General features: G+C 42.8%; 1 protein-coding gene across 2 annotated transcripts in view; it reads left to right on the top strand.

Annotated features, from left to right (window-relative positions):
* Positions 1–460: 460 nt before the first annotated feature.
* LOC110506858 (lamin-B3) overlaps positions 461–15,026 on the top strand; it is a 21,607-nt gene continuing 7,041 nt past the window's right edge. Inside the window, exons 1-5 of one of the 2 annotated variants that reach the window (XM_090222836.1) lie at positions 461–1,123; positions 8,706–8,862; positions 9,340–9,465; positions 10,500–10,670; positions 13,661–13,786. In XM_090222836.1, coding sequence (XP_090078962.1) covers positions 759–1,123; positions 8,706–8,862; positions 9,340–9,465; positions 10,500–10,670; positions 13,661–13,786 — 945 coding nt within the window. In that variant the 5' untranslated portion in view covers positions 461–758. The remainder of the gene's footprint in view (positions 1,124–8,705; positions 8,863–9,339; positions 9,466–10,499; positions 10,671–13,660; positions 13,787–15,026) is intronic. The other variant, XM_090222837.1, reaches the window with a different exon arrangement.

The following is a 15,026-nucleotide window of genomic DNA, read 5'->3' as shown; positions in this document are numbered from 1 at the left end:
AATCTCTAATAAGTGTAATGCACATTTCTTTTGTCATTGATAGGCTTTACACGTACCTGCCTATTCCACGTTCTTCTACGGATGCCCTCCATTTATTTATAACATACACTGATTATTCATTTATTCTCCATTCCTCTGCGCCACCACCTCCAGCACAGTAGGTGTCAGCATTCACCTCAAACGTTTGTTTGCGGACCACCATTATACCAAAGAAGAAGAAGAAGAAGAAGAAGAAAAAAGAAGAACTCAGTGCAAACCAATAATGTATAACATCCTGGAATGCAATTCTATCTATTGGCCATTGAGAGCACACCCAGTAGGAGCAGTCCTCCACAGGAATGAATGGAATTCTACACTATTTCAATTAATTGTTTCAAGGACAAAATGACATGTATTTAAGTACTTATTTTGTAATGTTGGGGACAGTAACATTAGCTATCTCTAAAAAGTATACTTGTTTTACTTGTAATGTTTATATATTTTTTTGTCATGTTTTATTTGTATGTTTAGCTCACATATTAGTAATGTAAACGTATGCATTAAGGTGTATGTAATATAATGAATGTGGCAAAAACGAATGTAGACATTAATACATGCATATCTATAGCTTCCTAAATTTTTACAACGTTGGGGGAGTGCCAAGATGGAGGCACGGCGGCTTCAACACAGCGCCCCCTAAAAGTCATCTAGTTGTATACATAAATTATTGGTGCAAACTCATCCCAAACCCAGCGCATGCAGTCACATGAGAACGCGCCATGGCTTCAGTTACCTCAACCAGTCGCTCAACTCGCTCCTCCCGACGAAGCGGCGCCGGCCCGTCCAGCACCAGTCCAACGCGGCTCTCCCGAAGCCAGGAGAAAGAGGAGCTTAGCCACCTGAACGACCGCCTGGCCGCCTACATAGAGCGGGTCCGCCAGCTGGAGAATGACAAGTCCTCAATGCTGCTTCTCCTGGAGGAGAAAGAGGAGTCCACGACCCGGGAGACGGCCAACGTTCGGCGGCTGTACGAGACCGAGTTGGCCGACGCGAGGAAGAGCTTGGACGTGCTGGCTAACGACAGGGCCCGGCTGCAGATAGAGATGGGTCATCTTTCTGAAGAGCATAGCAACCTACAAGCCAGGTAACGTTAGATATAATAACCTACAAACCAATCTATGTTTGTACTGTGTATTCGCGCTGTTGTCATTGAGTGTTGAGATCCATAGTTTTTAAAAATAAAAATAGCATAAATTGTTAGTTTGCAATTAGGCCTAAATTGTTGCAGTAAAAAGTTTTATATTTTGGGATAGGGTACGAAAGTTGAACTAAGCTAATGATGCATTTCTAAGTTAAATTCTTCAAAAATCAATGTGTAGCCTTTATCATTAATTAAACAATCGCAAATTCTCAATTTAAATCATACTAATTAGGTGGGTGCTTATTTGTCCTATTTCACCCATGTATAACTGTGTATTATACACTTGTGAATTGTTAGTGTTTTGGCATATCCCAACTCCCCTTAGACACTCTTGGATTATGGGGTTCCCCATTTATGATCATATTGTTTGAATGATCTACAGATAGTAATGATTACCTTTTGAGGAAGAGACCTCAGATAGATTTGGTTTGTCATCTTTCCTAATAAGAAGCATGAGAATATCCTCCTGTTATTATTATCCTTCTGCTATCTCTTGTTTGAATAACCACAATATCATAATAGTAACCTAATATCATAATAGTAGCCTAATATCAATAGAACCATATGCCGTGTATTAACATCCACAATTAAAGTAACAATTGAATTATACCCAGAATAAAAAACGATCTCTAAAATCACTCCCTTCAAGAAGTGAAGCATATAAGCACTTGACTTCTGTCATCTCTATTCTATCCTAACAGGAACCATAGTAACCATCAGACTTCTGTCATCTCTATTCTATCCTAACAGGAACCATAGTAACCATCAGACTTCTGTCATCTCTATTCTATCCTAACAGGAACCATAGTAACCATCAGACTTCTGTCATCTCTATTCTATCCTAACAGGAACCATAGTAACCATCAGACTTCTGTCATCTCTATTCTATCCTAACAGGAACCATAGTAACCATCAGACTTCTGTCATCTCTATTCTATCCTAACAGGAACCATAGTAACCATCAGACTTCTGTCATCTCTATTCTATCCTAACAGGAACCATAGTAACCATCAGACTTCTGTCATCTCTATTCTATCCTAACAGGAACCATAGTAACCACCTGTCTTCTGTCATCTCTATTCTATCCTAACAGGAACCATAGTAACCACCTGTCTTCTGTCATCTCTATTCTATCCTAACAGGAACCATAGTAACCACCTGTCTTCTGTCATCTCTATTCTATCCTAACAGGAACCATAGTAACCACCTGTCTTCTGTCATCTCTATTCTATCCTAACAGGAACCATAGTAACCACCTGTCTTCTGTCATCTCTATTCTATCCTAACAGGAACCATAGTAACCACCTGTCTTCTGTCATCTCTATTCTATCCTAACAGGAACCATAGTAACCACCTGTCTTCTGTCATCTCTATTCTATCCTAACAGGAACCATAGTAACCACCTGTCTTCTGTCATCTCTATTCTATCCTAACAGGAACCATAGTAACCACCTGTCTTCTGTCATCTCTATTCTATCCTAACAGGAACCATAGTAACCATCAGACTTCTGTCATCTCTATTCTATCCTAACAGGAACCATAGTAACCACCTGTCTTCTGTCATCTCTATTCTATCCTAACAGGAACCATAGTAACCACCTGTCTTCTGTCATCTCTATTCTATCCTAACAGGAACCATAGTAACCACCTGTCTTCTGTCATCTCTATTCTATCCTAACAGGAACCATAGTAACCACCTGTCTTCTGTCATCTCTATTCTATCCTAACAGGAACCATAGTAACCACCTGTCTTCTGTCATCTCTATTCTATCCTAACAGGAACCATAGTAACCATCAGACTTCTGTCATCTCTATTCTATCCTAACAGGAACCATAGTAACCACCAGACTTCTGTCATCTCTATTCTATCCTAACAGGAACCATAGTAACCACCTGTCTTCTGTCATCTCTATTCTATCCTAACAGGAACCATAGTAACCACCTGTCTTCTGTCATCTCTATTCTATCCTAACAGGAACCATAGTAACCACCTGTCTTCTGTCATCTCTATTCTATCCTAACAGGAACCATAGTAACCACCTGTCTTCTGTCATCTCTATTCTATCCTAACAGGAACCATAGTAACCATCAGACTTCTGTCATCTCTATTCTATCCTAACAGGAACCATAGTAACAATCAGACTTCTGTCATCTCTATTCTATCCTAACAGGAACCATAGTAACCATCAGACTTCTGTCATCTCTATTCTATCCTAACAGGAACCATAGTAACCACCTGTCTTCTGTCATCTCTATTCTATCCTAACAGGAACCATAGTAACCACTTGACTTCTGTCATCTCTATTCTATCCTAACAGGAACCATAGTAACCATCAGACTTCTGTCATCTCTATTCTATCCTAACAGGAACCATAGTAACCACCTGTCTTCTGTCATCTCTATTCTATCCTAACAGGAACCATAGTAACCACCTGTCTTCTGTCATCTCTATTCTATCCTAACAGGAACCATAGTAACCATCAGACTTCTGTCATCTCTATTCTATCCTAACAGGAACCATAGTAACCACCTGTCTTCTGTCATCTCTATTCTATCCTAACAGGAACCATAGTAACCATCAGACTTCTGTCATCTCTATTCTATCCTAACAGGAACCATAGTAACCACCTGTCTTCTGTCATCTCTATTCTATCCTAACAGGAACCATAGTAACCATCAGACTTCTGTCATCTCTATCTTACCCTACAAGTAACCATAGTAACCACCTGTCTTCTGTCATCTCTATTCTATCCTAACAGTAACCATAGTAACCATCAGACTTCTGTCATCTCTATTCTATCCTAACAGGAACCATAGTAACCACCAGACTTCTGTCATCTCTATTCTATCCTAACAGGAACCATAGTAACCATCAGACTTCTGTCATCTCTATTCTATCCTAACAGGAACCATAGTAACCATCAGACTTCTGTCATCTCTATTCTATCCTAACAGGAACCATAGTAACCATCAGACTTCTGTCATCTCTATTCTATCCTAACAGGAACCATAGTAACCACCTGTCTTCTGTCATCTCTTTTCTATCCTAACAGGAACCATAGTAACCATCAGACTTCTGTCATCTCTATTCTATCCTAACAGGAACCATAGTAACCACCTGTCTTCTGTCATCTCTTTTCTATCCTAACAGGAACCATAGTAACCATCAGACTTCTGTCATCTCTATTCTATCCTAACAGGAACCATAGTAACCACCTGTCTCTGTCATCTCTATTCTATCCTAACAGGAACCATAGTAACCATCAGACTTCTGTCATCTCTATCTTACCCTACAAGTAACCATAGTAACCACCTGTCTTCTGTCATCTCTATTCTATCCTAACAGTAACCATAGTAACCACCTGTCTTCTGTCATCTCTATTCTATCCTAACAGGAACCATAGTAACCACCAGACTTCTGTCATCTCTATTCTATCCTAACAGGAACCATAGTAACCATCAGACTTCTGTCATCTCTATTCTATCCTAACAGGAACCATAGTAACCATCAGACTTCTGTCATCTCTATTCTATCCTAACAGGAACCATAGTAACCATCAGACTTCTGTCATCTCTATTCTATCCTAACAGGAACCATAGTAACCACCTGTCTTCTGTCATCTCTATTCTATCCTAACAGGAACCATAGTAACCACCTGTCTTCTGTCATCTCTATTCTATCCTAACAGGAACCATAGTAACCATCAGACTTCTGTCATCTCTATCTTACCCTACAAGTAACCATAGTAACCACCTGTCTTCTGTCATCTCTATTCTATCCTAACAGTAACCATAGTAACCACCTGTCTTCTGTCATCTCTTTTCCTCCCACCAGGTGTTTGTGTAGTAATAATGGCAAAGAGTCGGAGCTAAGATTTTAAAGGGCGACTGAACTCAGTGATTCCTTTTGTTTTTCTGTTGCTCATTTAAAGGCCTAGTGCAGTCAAATATGATTTTCCTGAGTTTTATATACATTTTCACACTGAGGTTGGACTAATACTGTGAATTTGTGAAAATGATAATGTACTTTTAGTGTAAAAGCTGTTTGAAAGACCACCTGAAATGTCGGCCTGTTTTGGTGGGATGAGGGTTTTGTCCGTGGTTACATCGCCATGCTGTGAATTAGTTAATAGACCAATCAGAAAGAGTTCCAAGCCTCTCTGCCAATAACAGATAGTTGTCAGTTTTCCCCTCCCCATTCAGACCACTCTGACAGTCCTAGCAAAATTCTTGCTTGAGAAATTACTCTTTGCTAAGAAGCTATTTTAAATATATATATAATATATATATTTTTTTTTACTGTTTTCAAATAAAATGTTCACAGTAAGGTACTTAATTGTTACCCAGAAATGATTTGATATTGAGGTAAAAATGGCACCCGTGGACCTTTTAATTTTTCTTAAAAAAAAAAAAAAGATTTCAGTCTTGGGGGTGTGGTTTGATAACACACCCACATCGAACCACGCCCACAAGACTGAAATCTTTTTATTCTTAAAAGGTCCAAGGGAGCTGTTTTTCTCAAATATTTTCTCTCTTTTTCATTTGTCGCTTTTGACACACCGTAGCAACAACAGAGCCACTAGCTTACCACCTCCCCAAAATAGTCACAATTGATCTAAGATGAATCAAGAAATCTGTAATTAATTTTGACGTTTTTGCAGAGGACATTTTTGTTGTGCAATTTTACATCCTAGCTAGGTGTTTGGTGCAGTATTTCTCAAGTTCAAAAATGTGCATGACAACTAGCATTGCAATGCAGATGAATATCCCGTCTGCTGCTGCACACACGGAGCTGTTTATTTGGTATTTTATTAGGATCCCCATTTCACTGTTGCAAAAGCAGCAGCTACTCTTCCTGGGGTCCACACGAAACATGACATCATACAGAACATGAAGAAACAACAGCTGCACAGGACTGATTCGTTCCAACCTTAATCAGCAAGCTGACAAACAATTGTAAATAAAGCATAAGCTACACGCTGTTTATCAGCGCTCAAAATCACTAGCAGGCTAAGTTCCATCTGTGTTTGTCAATGAAGCTAGCTAGCAGGCACATTGAGCAGGAAAGCCACGTTAGATAAATCAGCCTATTTAATCACTGGTGGGTGTGTGCCTCGGTGCCGTTATGTTTTTTTTCAACTTTCTCTATTAGTATGCGTCTTTCTGGCACTGTTTCATAGTGAATCATGTAAAGCGGCAGGTAGACTAGTAACCAAAAGGTTGCAAGATCGAATCCCCGAGCTGACAAGGTATAAAAACACATTTTGTTCTGCCCCTGAACAAGGCAGTTAACCCACTGTTCCTAGGCCGTCATTGATAATAAGAATCTGTTCTTAACTGACTTGCCTAGTTAAATAAAGGAAAAATAAATAACAAAGCAAGTCATGGCAGGATACAAGGCTACCCTGGGGCGGCAGGGTAGCCTAGTGGTTAGAGCGTTGGACTAGTAACCGGAAGGTTGCAAGTTCAAACCCCCGAGCTGATTGACAAGTGGGAGTTGGGATACAAGATGCTCACTACTGGGTTCAGAATGTTGGAATATTGACAAGTGGCAGTTGGGATACAAGTGCACACATCATCTCCAGTCAATTCTCAGACTGCTTGACTTGGGCAAGAGGTCAACTGCTTGAGTTCCTGCACCTCAAATAGAATATTAGCTCCAAAGTATTATGGAGTTCCTGCACCCAAAAGGAGTAGGCTACCGGCACCTATTTCAGTCCAAGTCAACCACTAGGCAGACTATAGTGATCCCTATCAAACACCTCAGCAAGTGGCCACCTCATAAAGGGCTTCTGGGCCAAGTTTTCTTTCAACATAAAAATGGTCAAGTTCATTTTGCTTGGCCCGGTGCCCCCAGGTAGGCAGAGTTTGCTCATTGGTTCTTAATGTGAAATCTCCACCACAGATTTCCACAGATCTCCACATCGGTCCCTGGCGCCATGCAAAACCAACTCCATCATTTGGCAATGTGGTTCAGGTCTCTAACTGTATGTGTTCTTCAGTATGATTAGACAGAGGGCAATCTGCACAGCTGTTTCTCGGTGCATGACAATTCGCGCTACAATCCCTTTATAGTGGGCATGATCGAAATCAAAACCCAACCCCAAATAAGTCGTGACGAACTCGTTAGACAAATATCCCACTACTTTGTTTTGGAATAATACTGATTTTATGCCCAAAATTATCATACTTACACTTTTTTGTCAATTTTGACACTGGAATACATGTTTGATTAATGCCACATTTCAACCAGAGAAGTTGGTTTTTGCATTCATTTGCACTTTAACTTCAGTCATGTTCAGAACAGAACGCTAGGATGGATAGACAACAATGCAAAGTCACATACTCTAGGTGCAATACACATGAAGGCCACTAGATGGGGACCTAGTCCCACTAACAGGTAGTCCCTGTAACACCATAGTTGGCTAACCTGAATGTTGTAGTCATGAAAGGTTGCCAGTTCTTATCCTGAGCTGACTAAATAAAACATTTGTCGATCTGCCCTTGAGCAAAGCACTTAACCCAAAATGCTCCTGTAAGTCACTCTGGATAAGAGCCTCTGCTAAATTACTCAAATTTAAATGTGATCTCTTTTTCCTCCCACCAGGAACAATGGAAGCCATATCTTCTCATCTCTTGTCATCTCTTCACTCCTTCCAGGAATCATACTAACCTCATTGACCTCTCACTTCTTTCTATCACTTTTGCCTCCTTCCTGGAACCAGAGTAACCACCTGTCTTCTCTCTGCTCTCCTCCTTCCAGAAAACATAGTAACCACCTGTCTTCTCTCTGACCTCCTCCTTCCAGAAACCATGGTAACCACCTGTCTTCTCTCATCTCTCCTCCTTCCTGGAACCAGAGTAACCACCTGTCTTCTCTCTGCTCTCCTCCTTCCAGAAACCATAGTAACCACCTGTCTTCTCTCTGACCTCCTCCTTCCAGAAACCATGGTAACCACCTGTCTTCTATCATCTCTCCTCCTTCCTGGAACCAGAGTAACCACCTGTCTTCTCTCTGCTCTCCTCCTTCCAGAAACCATAGTAACCACCTGTCTTCTCTCTGACCTCCTCCTTCCAGAAACCATGGTAACCACCTGTCTTCTCTCATCTCTCCTCCTTCTAGGAACCATAGTAACCACCTGTCTTCTCTCTGCTCTCCTCCTTCCTGGAACCAGAGTAACCACCTGTCTTCTCTCTGCTCTCCTCCTTCCAGAAACCATAGTAACCACCTGTCTTCTCTCATCTCTCCTCCTTCCTGGAACCAGAGTAACCACCTGTCTTCTCTCTGCTCTCCACCTTCCAGAAACCATAGTAACCACCTGTCTTCTCTCTGCCCTCCTCCTTCCAGAAACCATGGTAACCACCTGTCTTCTCTCATCTCTCCTCCTTCTAGGAACCATAGTAACCACCTGTCTTCTCTCTGCTCTCCTCCTTCCAGGAACCATGGTAACCACCTGTCTTCTCTCATCTATCCTCCTTCCAGGAACCATAGTAACCACCTGTCCTCTCTTTTTCATCCTACCAGGAACCAGAAGAAGGAAGCAGAGTGTAACATGGCCATGGGTCAGTGGAGGAACTTGGAGGCGGTCCTCAACTCTAAAGATGCAGAGCTGGCCAATCAACTGGCAGATAACAGAAGACAGGCGGATGACGTCACTGACCTACAGGCCCAGGTGGCCAATGTAAGGACTAGACTGCCATCTATAGGCCTTCTAGTGAGGTTAATTTAATGTTTTGTTTAAAGTTAAATACAATTAAACCAACACCACATACAGATGTTTTTGCAGCATTTTGACAGTGTTATGCATCAGGTTCTGTGTCGGCTGTGAACGCAGCTCTGAGAAGGAGTGGTTGACAATGCAAAAGGCATTAAACAGCATCAGACAAAAAAAGTATATTCTGCCTAGAGATGCGCTGATTCAACCTTTTGATTCTCATGTTATAATTTTTTAAAAATCGTCTAAAGCTAACTAGTTTGGTTAGCCATAGGTTTAAGTTGGTACTAGTGTAGGGTGGCTAACATTAGCTTGCGAGCATCTACTGAGAAGACACTTATGGGCTGTTATGCTGTTATGTAATTTATGAGGGGAGTTGCTTTGTTTTGGCTAAATGTTAAGTCCTCGAATGCAAAAGGTGATCTCTTTGACTCCTTGTCTCAGTTGGAGTGTGCGCTGGCGGAGACTAAGACCCAGCTGAACTCTGAGATGTTGAGGAGGGTGGACCTGGAGAACCAGGTGCAGACGCTACGGGAACAGCTGGAGTTCCAGAGACACATTGGCGAACAGGTAACACACACACACACACTTGAAACCGGACACACACACACACTTGAAACCGGACACACACACACTTGAAACCGGACACACACACACACTTGAAACCGGACACGCACACACACTTGAAACCGGACACGCAAACACACTTGAAACCGGACACGCACACACACTTGAAACCGGACACGCACACACACTTGAAACCGGACACGCACACACACTTGAAACCGGACACGCACACACACTTGAAACCGGACACGCACACACACTTGAAACCGGACACACACACACACACACACACACACTTGAAACCGGACACACACACACACGCTTGAAACCGGACACGCACACACACTTGAAACCGGACACACACACACACTTGAAACCGGACACGCACACACACTTGAAACCGGACACACACACACACACACACTTGAAACCGGACACACACACACACTTGAAACCGGACACGCACACACACTTGAAACCGGACACACACACACTTGAAACCGGACACACACACTGCAGTATCTGCTGCATAAGAAAGACCTCACATGTGGCCCACTATTACCACAGAAGCGACACAGAAGTCAGATTGATTGGTTGTTGAAGTGGGTAACTATTTACAAATACTAATAATAGTAAGATATCAAACTCAATGTTGTCTCTGCCTGTCTTTCTAGGAGGTGTGGGGTATCCACAGCATGCAGGAGGGAAGGGGTTAATGAAGTGGCTAGGGGTAGGAGGGTGAGAAGAAATGGTTAAGAGCTGGGGATTGAAATGGAATGTGGCCCATGTCGTTTCCTCCATGTTGAGTAGAAGGGGTGGTGGTGGGAGGAATAGGGTCTGGGAGAGGACTAGGGGTTTGAATGGAATGTGGCCCATGTCGTTTCGTCCATGTTGAGTAGAAGGGGTCGTGGTGGGGGGAATAGGGTCTGGGAGAGGACTAGGGGTTCGAATGGAATGTGACCCATGTCGTCTTCCCGCGGTAGACGTGTGTGTCTGTTCATGTCTGTGTGTGTGTGCGCACGCACGCATGTGTGTAGGAGGTCAGGGAGATCCGGAGCAGACATGAGAGTCGCCTGGTGGAGGTGGATTCTGGGAGACAGAAAGAATTTGAGAGTAAGTTGGCTGAGGCCATGCAGCAGCTACGGCAGGAGCACGACGGACAAATCCAGCAGTATAAAGAGGATCTGGAGAAGAATTTCAATGCCAAGGTACACACTCTCTCACTCTCCCTCCCTCTCTGCCTCCCTGTCTCTTTTTATTTTTTAAATATATACTTTCCCCTAGCCCCACCTCCCCTAACTGGAGTAAACTAATGGACAACAACAGCTAGGCTTCTACTTCCAGCGTATTGTTTTTGGGTTAAGTGCTTTGCTCAAGGGCAGATCGTTTTAGTCCCACCCAGCAATCCTCAACCCATCCCATCTATCTGAAGACCATTCAGTTTTGATTTCTATAAGCCATATGTTTTTCAACTATGCTGTGATGTTTAACAAAGTTCTGAACCTATGTACATTTTACAGACACAGTGTATTTTGGATTATGTTGAGGTTTGTGTGTATGTACAGTACCAGTCAAAAGTTTCTCTTTATTTGTACTATTTTCTACATTGTAGGATAATAGTGAAGACATCAACACTATGAAATAACACACATGGAGTTATGTAGAAACCAGAAAAGTGTTAAACAAATCAAAATATATTTGATATTTTTCAAAGTAGCCACCCTTTGGCTTGATGACAGATTTGCACACTCTTGGCATTCTCTCAACCAGCTTCACCTAGAATACTTTTCCAACAGTCTTGAAGGAGATCCCACATACTGAGCACTTGTTGGCTACTTTTCCTTCACTCTGCAGTCCAACTCATCCCAAACCATCTCAATTTGATTGGGGAATTGTGGAGGCCAGGTCACCTGATGCAGCACACCATCACTCTCCTTCTTGGTCAAATAGCTCTTACACAGTCTGGAAGTGTGTTGGGTCATTGTCCTGTTGAAAAACAAATGATAGTCCCACTAAGCGCAAACCAGATGGGATGGCGTATCGCTGCAGAATGCTGTAATAGCCATGCTGGTTAAGTGTGCCTTGAATTCAAAATAAATTGCAGTGTCACCAGAAAAGCACCATCACACCTCCTCCTCCATGCTTTACGGTAGGAACCACACATGCAGAAATCATCAGCTCACCTACTCTGCGGCGGTTGGAACCCAAAATCTCAAATTTGGACTCCTCAGACCAAAGGACAGATTTCCACCGGTCTAATGTCCATTGCTCCTGTTTCTTGGCCCGAGCAAGTCTCTTCTTATTATTGGTGTCCTTTAGTCGTGGTTTCTTTGCAGCAATTTGACCTTGAAGGCCTGATTCATGCAGTCTCCTCTGAACAGTTGATGTTGAGATGTGTCTGTTTCTTAAACTCTGTGAAGCATTGGACTGTAATTTGAGGCTGGTAACTCTAATGGACATCCTCTGCAGTAGAGGTAACTCTGGGTCTTCCTTTCCTGTGGCGGTCCTCATGAGAGCCAGTTTCATCATACCACAGCAGAGGTAAGTATTTCCTGTGGCGGTCCTCATGAGAGCCAGTTTCATCATACCACAGCAGAGGTAACTCTGGGTCTTCCATTCCTGTGGCGGTCCCCATGAGAGCCAGTTTCATCAAAGCGCTTGATGGCTCTTGCGACGGCACTTGAAGAAACTTTCAAAGTTCTTTCAATTTTCCTCATTGACTGATGTCTTAAAGTAATGATGGACATTTCTCTTTGGTTATTTGAGCTGTTCTTGCCATAATATGGTCTTACCAAATAGGTCTATCTTCTGTATACCAACCCTATCTTGTCACAACACAACTGATTGGCTCAAACGCATGAAGAAGGAAATAAATTCCACTTTTGAACTTTTAACAAGGCACACCTGTTAATTGAAATGCATTCCTGGTGACTACCTCATGAAGCTGGTCCTGAGTGGCGCAGCAGTCTAAAGCATTACATCGTTGTGCTAGAGGAATCACTACAGACCTGGGTTCGATCCCGGGCTGTATCACAACCAGCCGTAATCGGGAGACCCATAGGGCGGTGCACAATTGGCCCAGCGTTGTCTGGGTTAGGGAAGGGTCTGGCCGGGGGGCTTTACAAGTAGACCGTCATTGTTAATAAGAATTTGTTCTTAACTGACTTGCCTAGTTAAAAAAAAAAAAGAAGCTGGTTGAGAGAATGCCAAGAGTGTGCAAAGCTGTCATCAAGCCATCGGGTGGCTACTTTGAAGAATATCAAATACATTTTGATTTAACACTTTTCTTTGGTTACTAAATGCTTCCATATGTGTTTCATTATTTTGATGTCTTTACTGTTATTCTACAATGTAGAAAACAGTCAAAAATAAAGAAAAACCCTTGAATGAATAGGTGTCCAAACTTTTGACTGGCACTGTGTGTGTGTTGCTGGTGTATAACTGTATGTGTTTCTCTCAGAGAGAGCTGTGTGTCAGGGAGTCGCTGTGTGTGTGTTGCTGGTGTATAACTGTATGTGTTTCTCTCAGAGAGAGCTGTGTGTCAGGGAGTCGCTGTGTGTGTGTTGCTGGTGTATAACTGTGTGTTTCTCTCAGAGAGAGCTGTGTGTCAGGGAGTCGCTGTGTGTGTGTTGCTGGTGTATAACTGTATGTGTTTCTCTCAGAGAGAGCTGTGTGTCAGGGAGTCGCTGTGTGTGTCGTGCACACTGTTAGAGCAGGAGTGCATGATGACGGAAGGGAAAAGAGGAGTGAGAAAGATGCCAGTGCAGATTAGGGAGAGCTTTGTCCAGCTGATCAAGGTATTCTCACCGGTCCAGCCCGTGTTCGGTAGAAGTGTCCTCATATTGTAGCCAATAGCAAACACTTGAGGTACACCTTATTTGGCTTGCTCTGTAAAATGGAACCAACCGACTTGTCCCAAAAGTGCAAACCCAGTCCACCATATGTACTGGTCAAATCAAGTTCACCTCAAGTATTCAACATGTATGCAGTTGACTCTGGTATGTTAGGTACCTCCACTCATATGATGAAGTTATTTAGAAACATTGCTGTAAATCCAAATGTTTTTCTTCTTTTTTTTTCTTCAAATTTGTGGCTTATGGTAAACATATAATGTAGCTCAGTCTCATGTCAAAACATATGACATTAACACATTGCTTTTCCTTTGGTGTGTATGTAACATGGGTGTGTGTTTTGACAGCTGGAGAACGCCCATCAGACGGCGCTGAAGAGTAGTGACTTTGCCTCGTCCACCAGAGAGGAGCTGTCTGCCACCAAGCTCCGCATCGAGACCCTCTCCTCACAACTCAATCACTTCCAAAAACAGGTACTTGCTGTATGTGTGTAGGGCTAAGGTTGCCCATAGATGCTGATCTTGGGTCAGTTTTGCATTTCCCCCACTATGGTTATGCTTAAGAATGGGGAAGTGAAGCTGATCCTAGATCTGTAGCTAGGGAACACTTCACCCCGGCGGTGTGTCTGAGTGACATTCCAGAAACCGGTACCTACCAGGCTGCTGCTAGGGCTTTATTATAGTATAGGAACATTTGACTGGTTTCAGACTGAAAAACAACAGACTAGAGATCACTATGTACAGTCGTGGCCAAAAGTTTTGAGAATGACACAAATATTAATTTTCACAAAATCTGCTGCCTCAGTTTGTATGACGGCAATTTGCGTATACTCCAGAATGTTATGAAGAGTGATTAGATGAATTGCAAAGTCCCGCATTGCCATGCAAATTAACTGAATCCCCCAAAAACATTTCCACTGCATTTCAGCCCTGCCACAAAAGGACCAGCTAACATCATGTCAGTGATTCTCTCGTTAACACAGGTGTGAGTGTTGACAAGGTTGGAGATCACTCTGTCATGCTGATTGACTTTGAATAACAGACTGGAAGCTTCAAAAGGAGGGTGGTGCTTGGAATCATTATTCTTCCTCTGTCAACCATGGTTACCTGCAAGGAAACACGTGTCGTCATCATTGCTTTGCACAAAAAGGGCTTCACATGCAAGGATATTGCTGCCAGTAAGATTGCACCTAAATTGACCATTTATCGGATCTTCAAGAACTTCAAGGAGAGCGGTTGAATTGTTGTGAAGAAGGCTTCAGGGCACCTAAGAAAGTCCTCAAGCAAAGAAGCCACTTCTCTCCAGGAAAAACATCAGGGACAGACTGATATTCTGCAAAAGGTACAGGGGTTGGACTGCTGAGGACTGGGGTAAAGTCATTTTCTCTGATGAATCCCCTTTACGATTGTTTGGGGCATCCGTAAAAAAGCTTGTCTGGAGAAGACCAGGTGAGCTCTACCATCGGTCCTGTGTCATGCCAACAGTAAAGCATCCTGAGACCGTTCATGTGTGGGGTTGCTTCTCAGCCAAGGGAGTTGGCTCACTCACAATTTTGCCTAAGAACACAGGCATGAATAAAGATTGCTATCAACACATCCTCCGAGAGAAACTTCTCCCAACCATCCAGGAACAGTTTGGTGACGAACAATGCCTTTTCCTGCATGAAGGAGCACCTTGCCATAAGGCAAAAGTGATAACTAAGTGGCTCGGGGA

The sequence above is a fragment of the Oncorhynchus mykiss genome, chromosome 26 (genome assembly GCF_057628025.1).
Source record: "Oncorhynchus mykiss isolate SJ-2025 chromosome 26, ASM5762802v1, whole genome shotgun sequence".
NCBI classification, from domain to species: Eukaryota; Metazoa; Chordata; class Actinopteri; order Salmoniformes; family Salmonidae; genus Oncorhynchus; species Oncorhynchus mykiss.
Note: the sequence above shows the minus strand (reverse complement) of the source record. Positions and strands in the feature narration are given on the sequence as shown.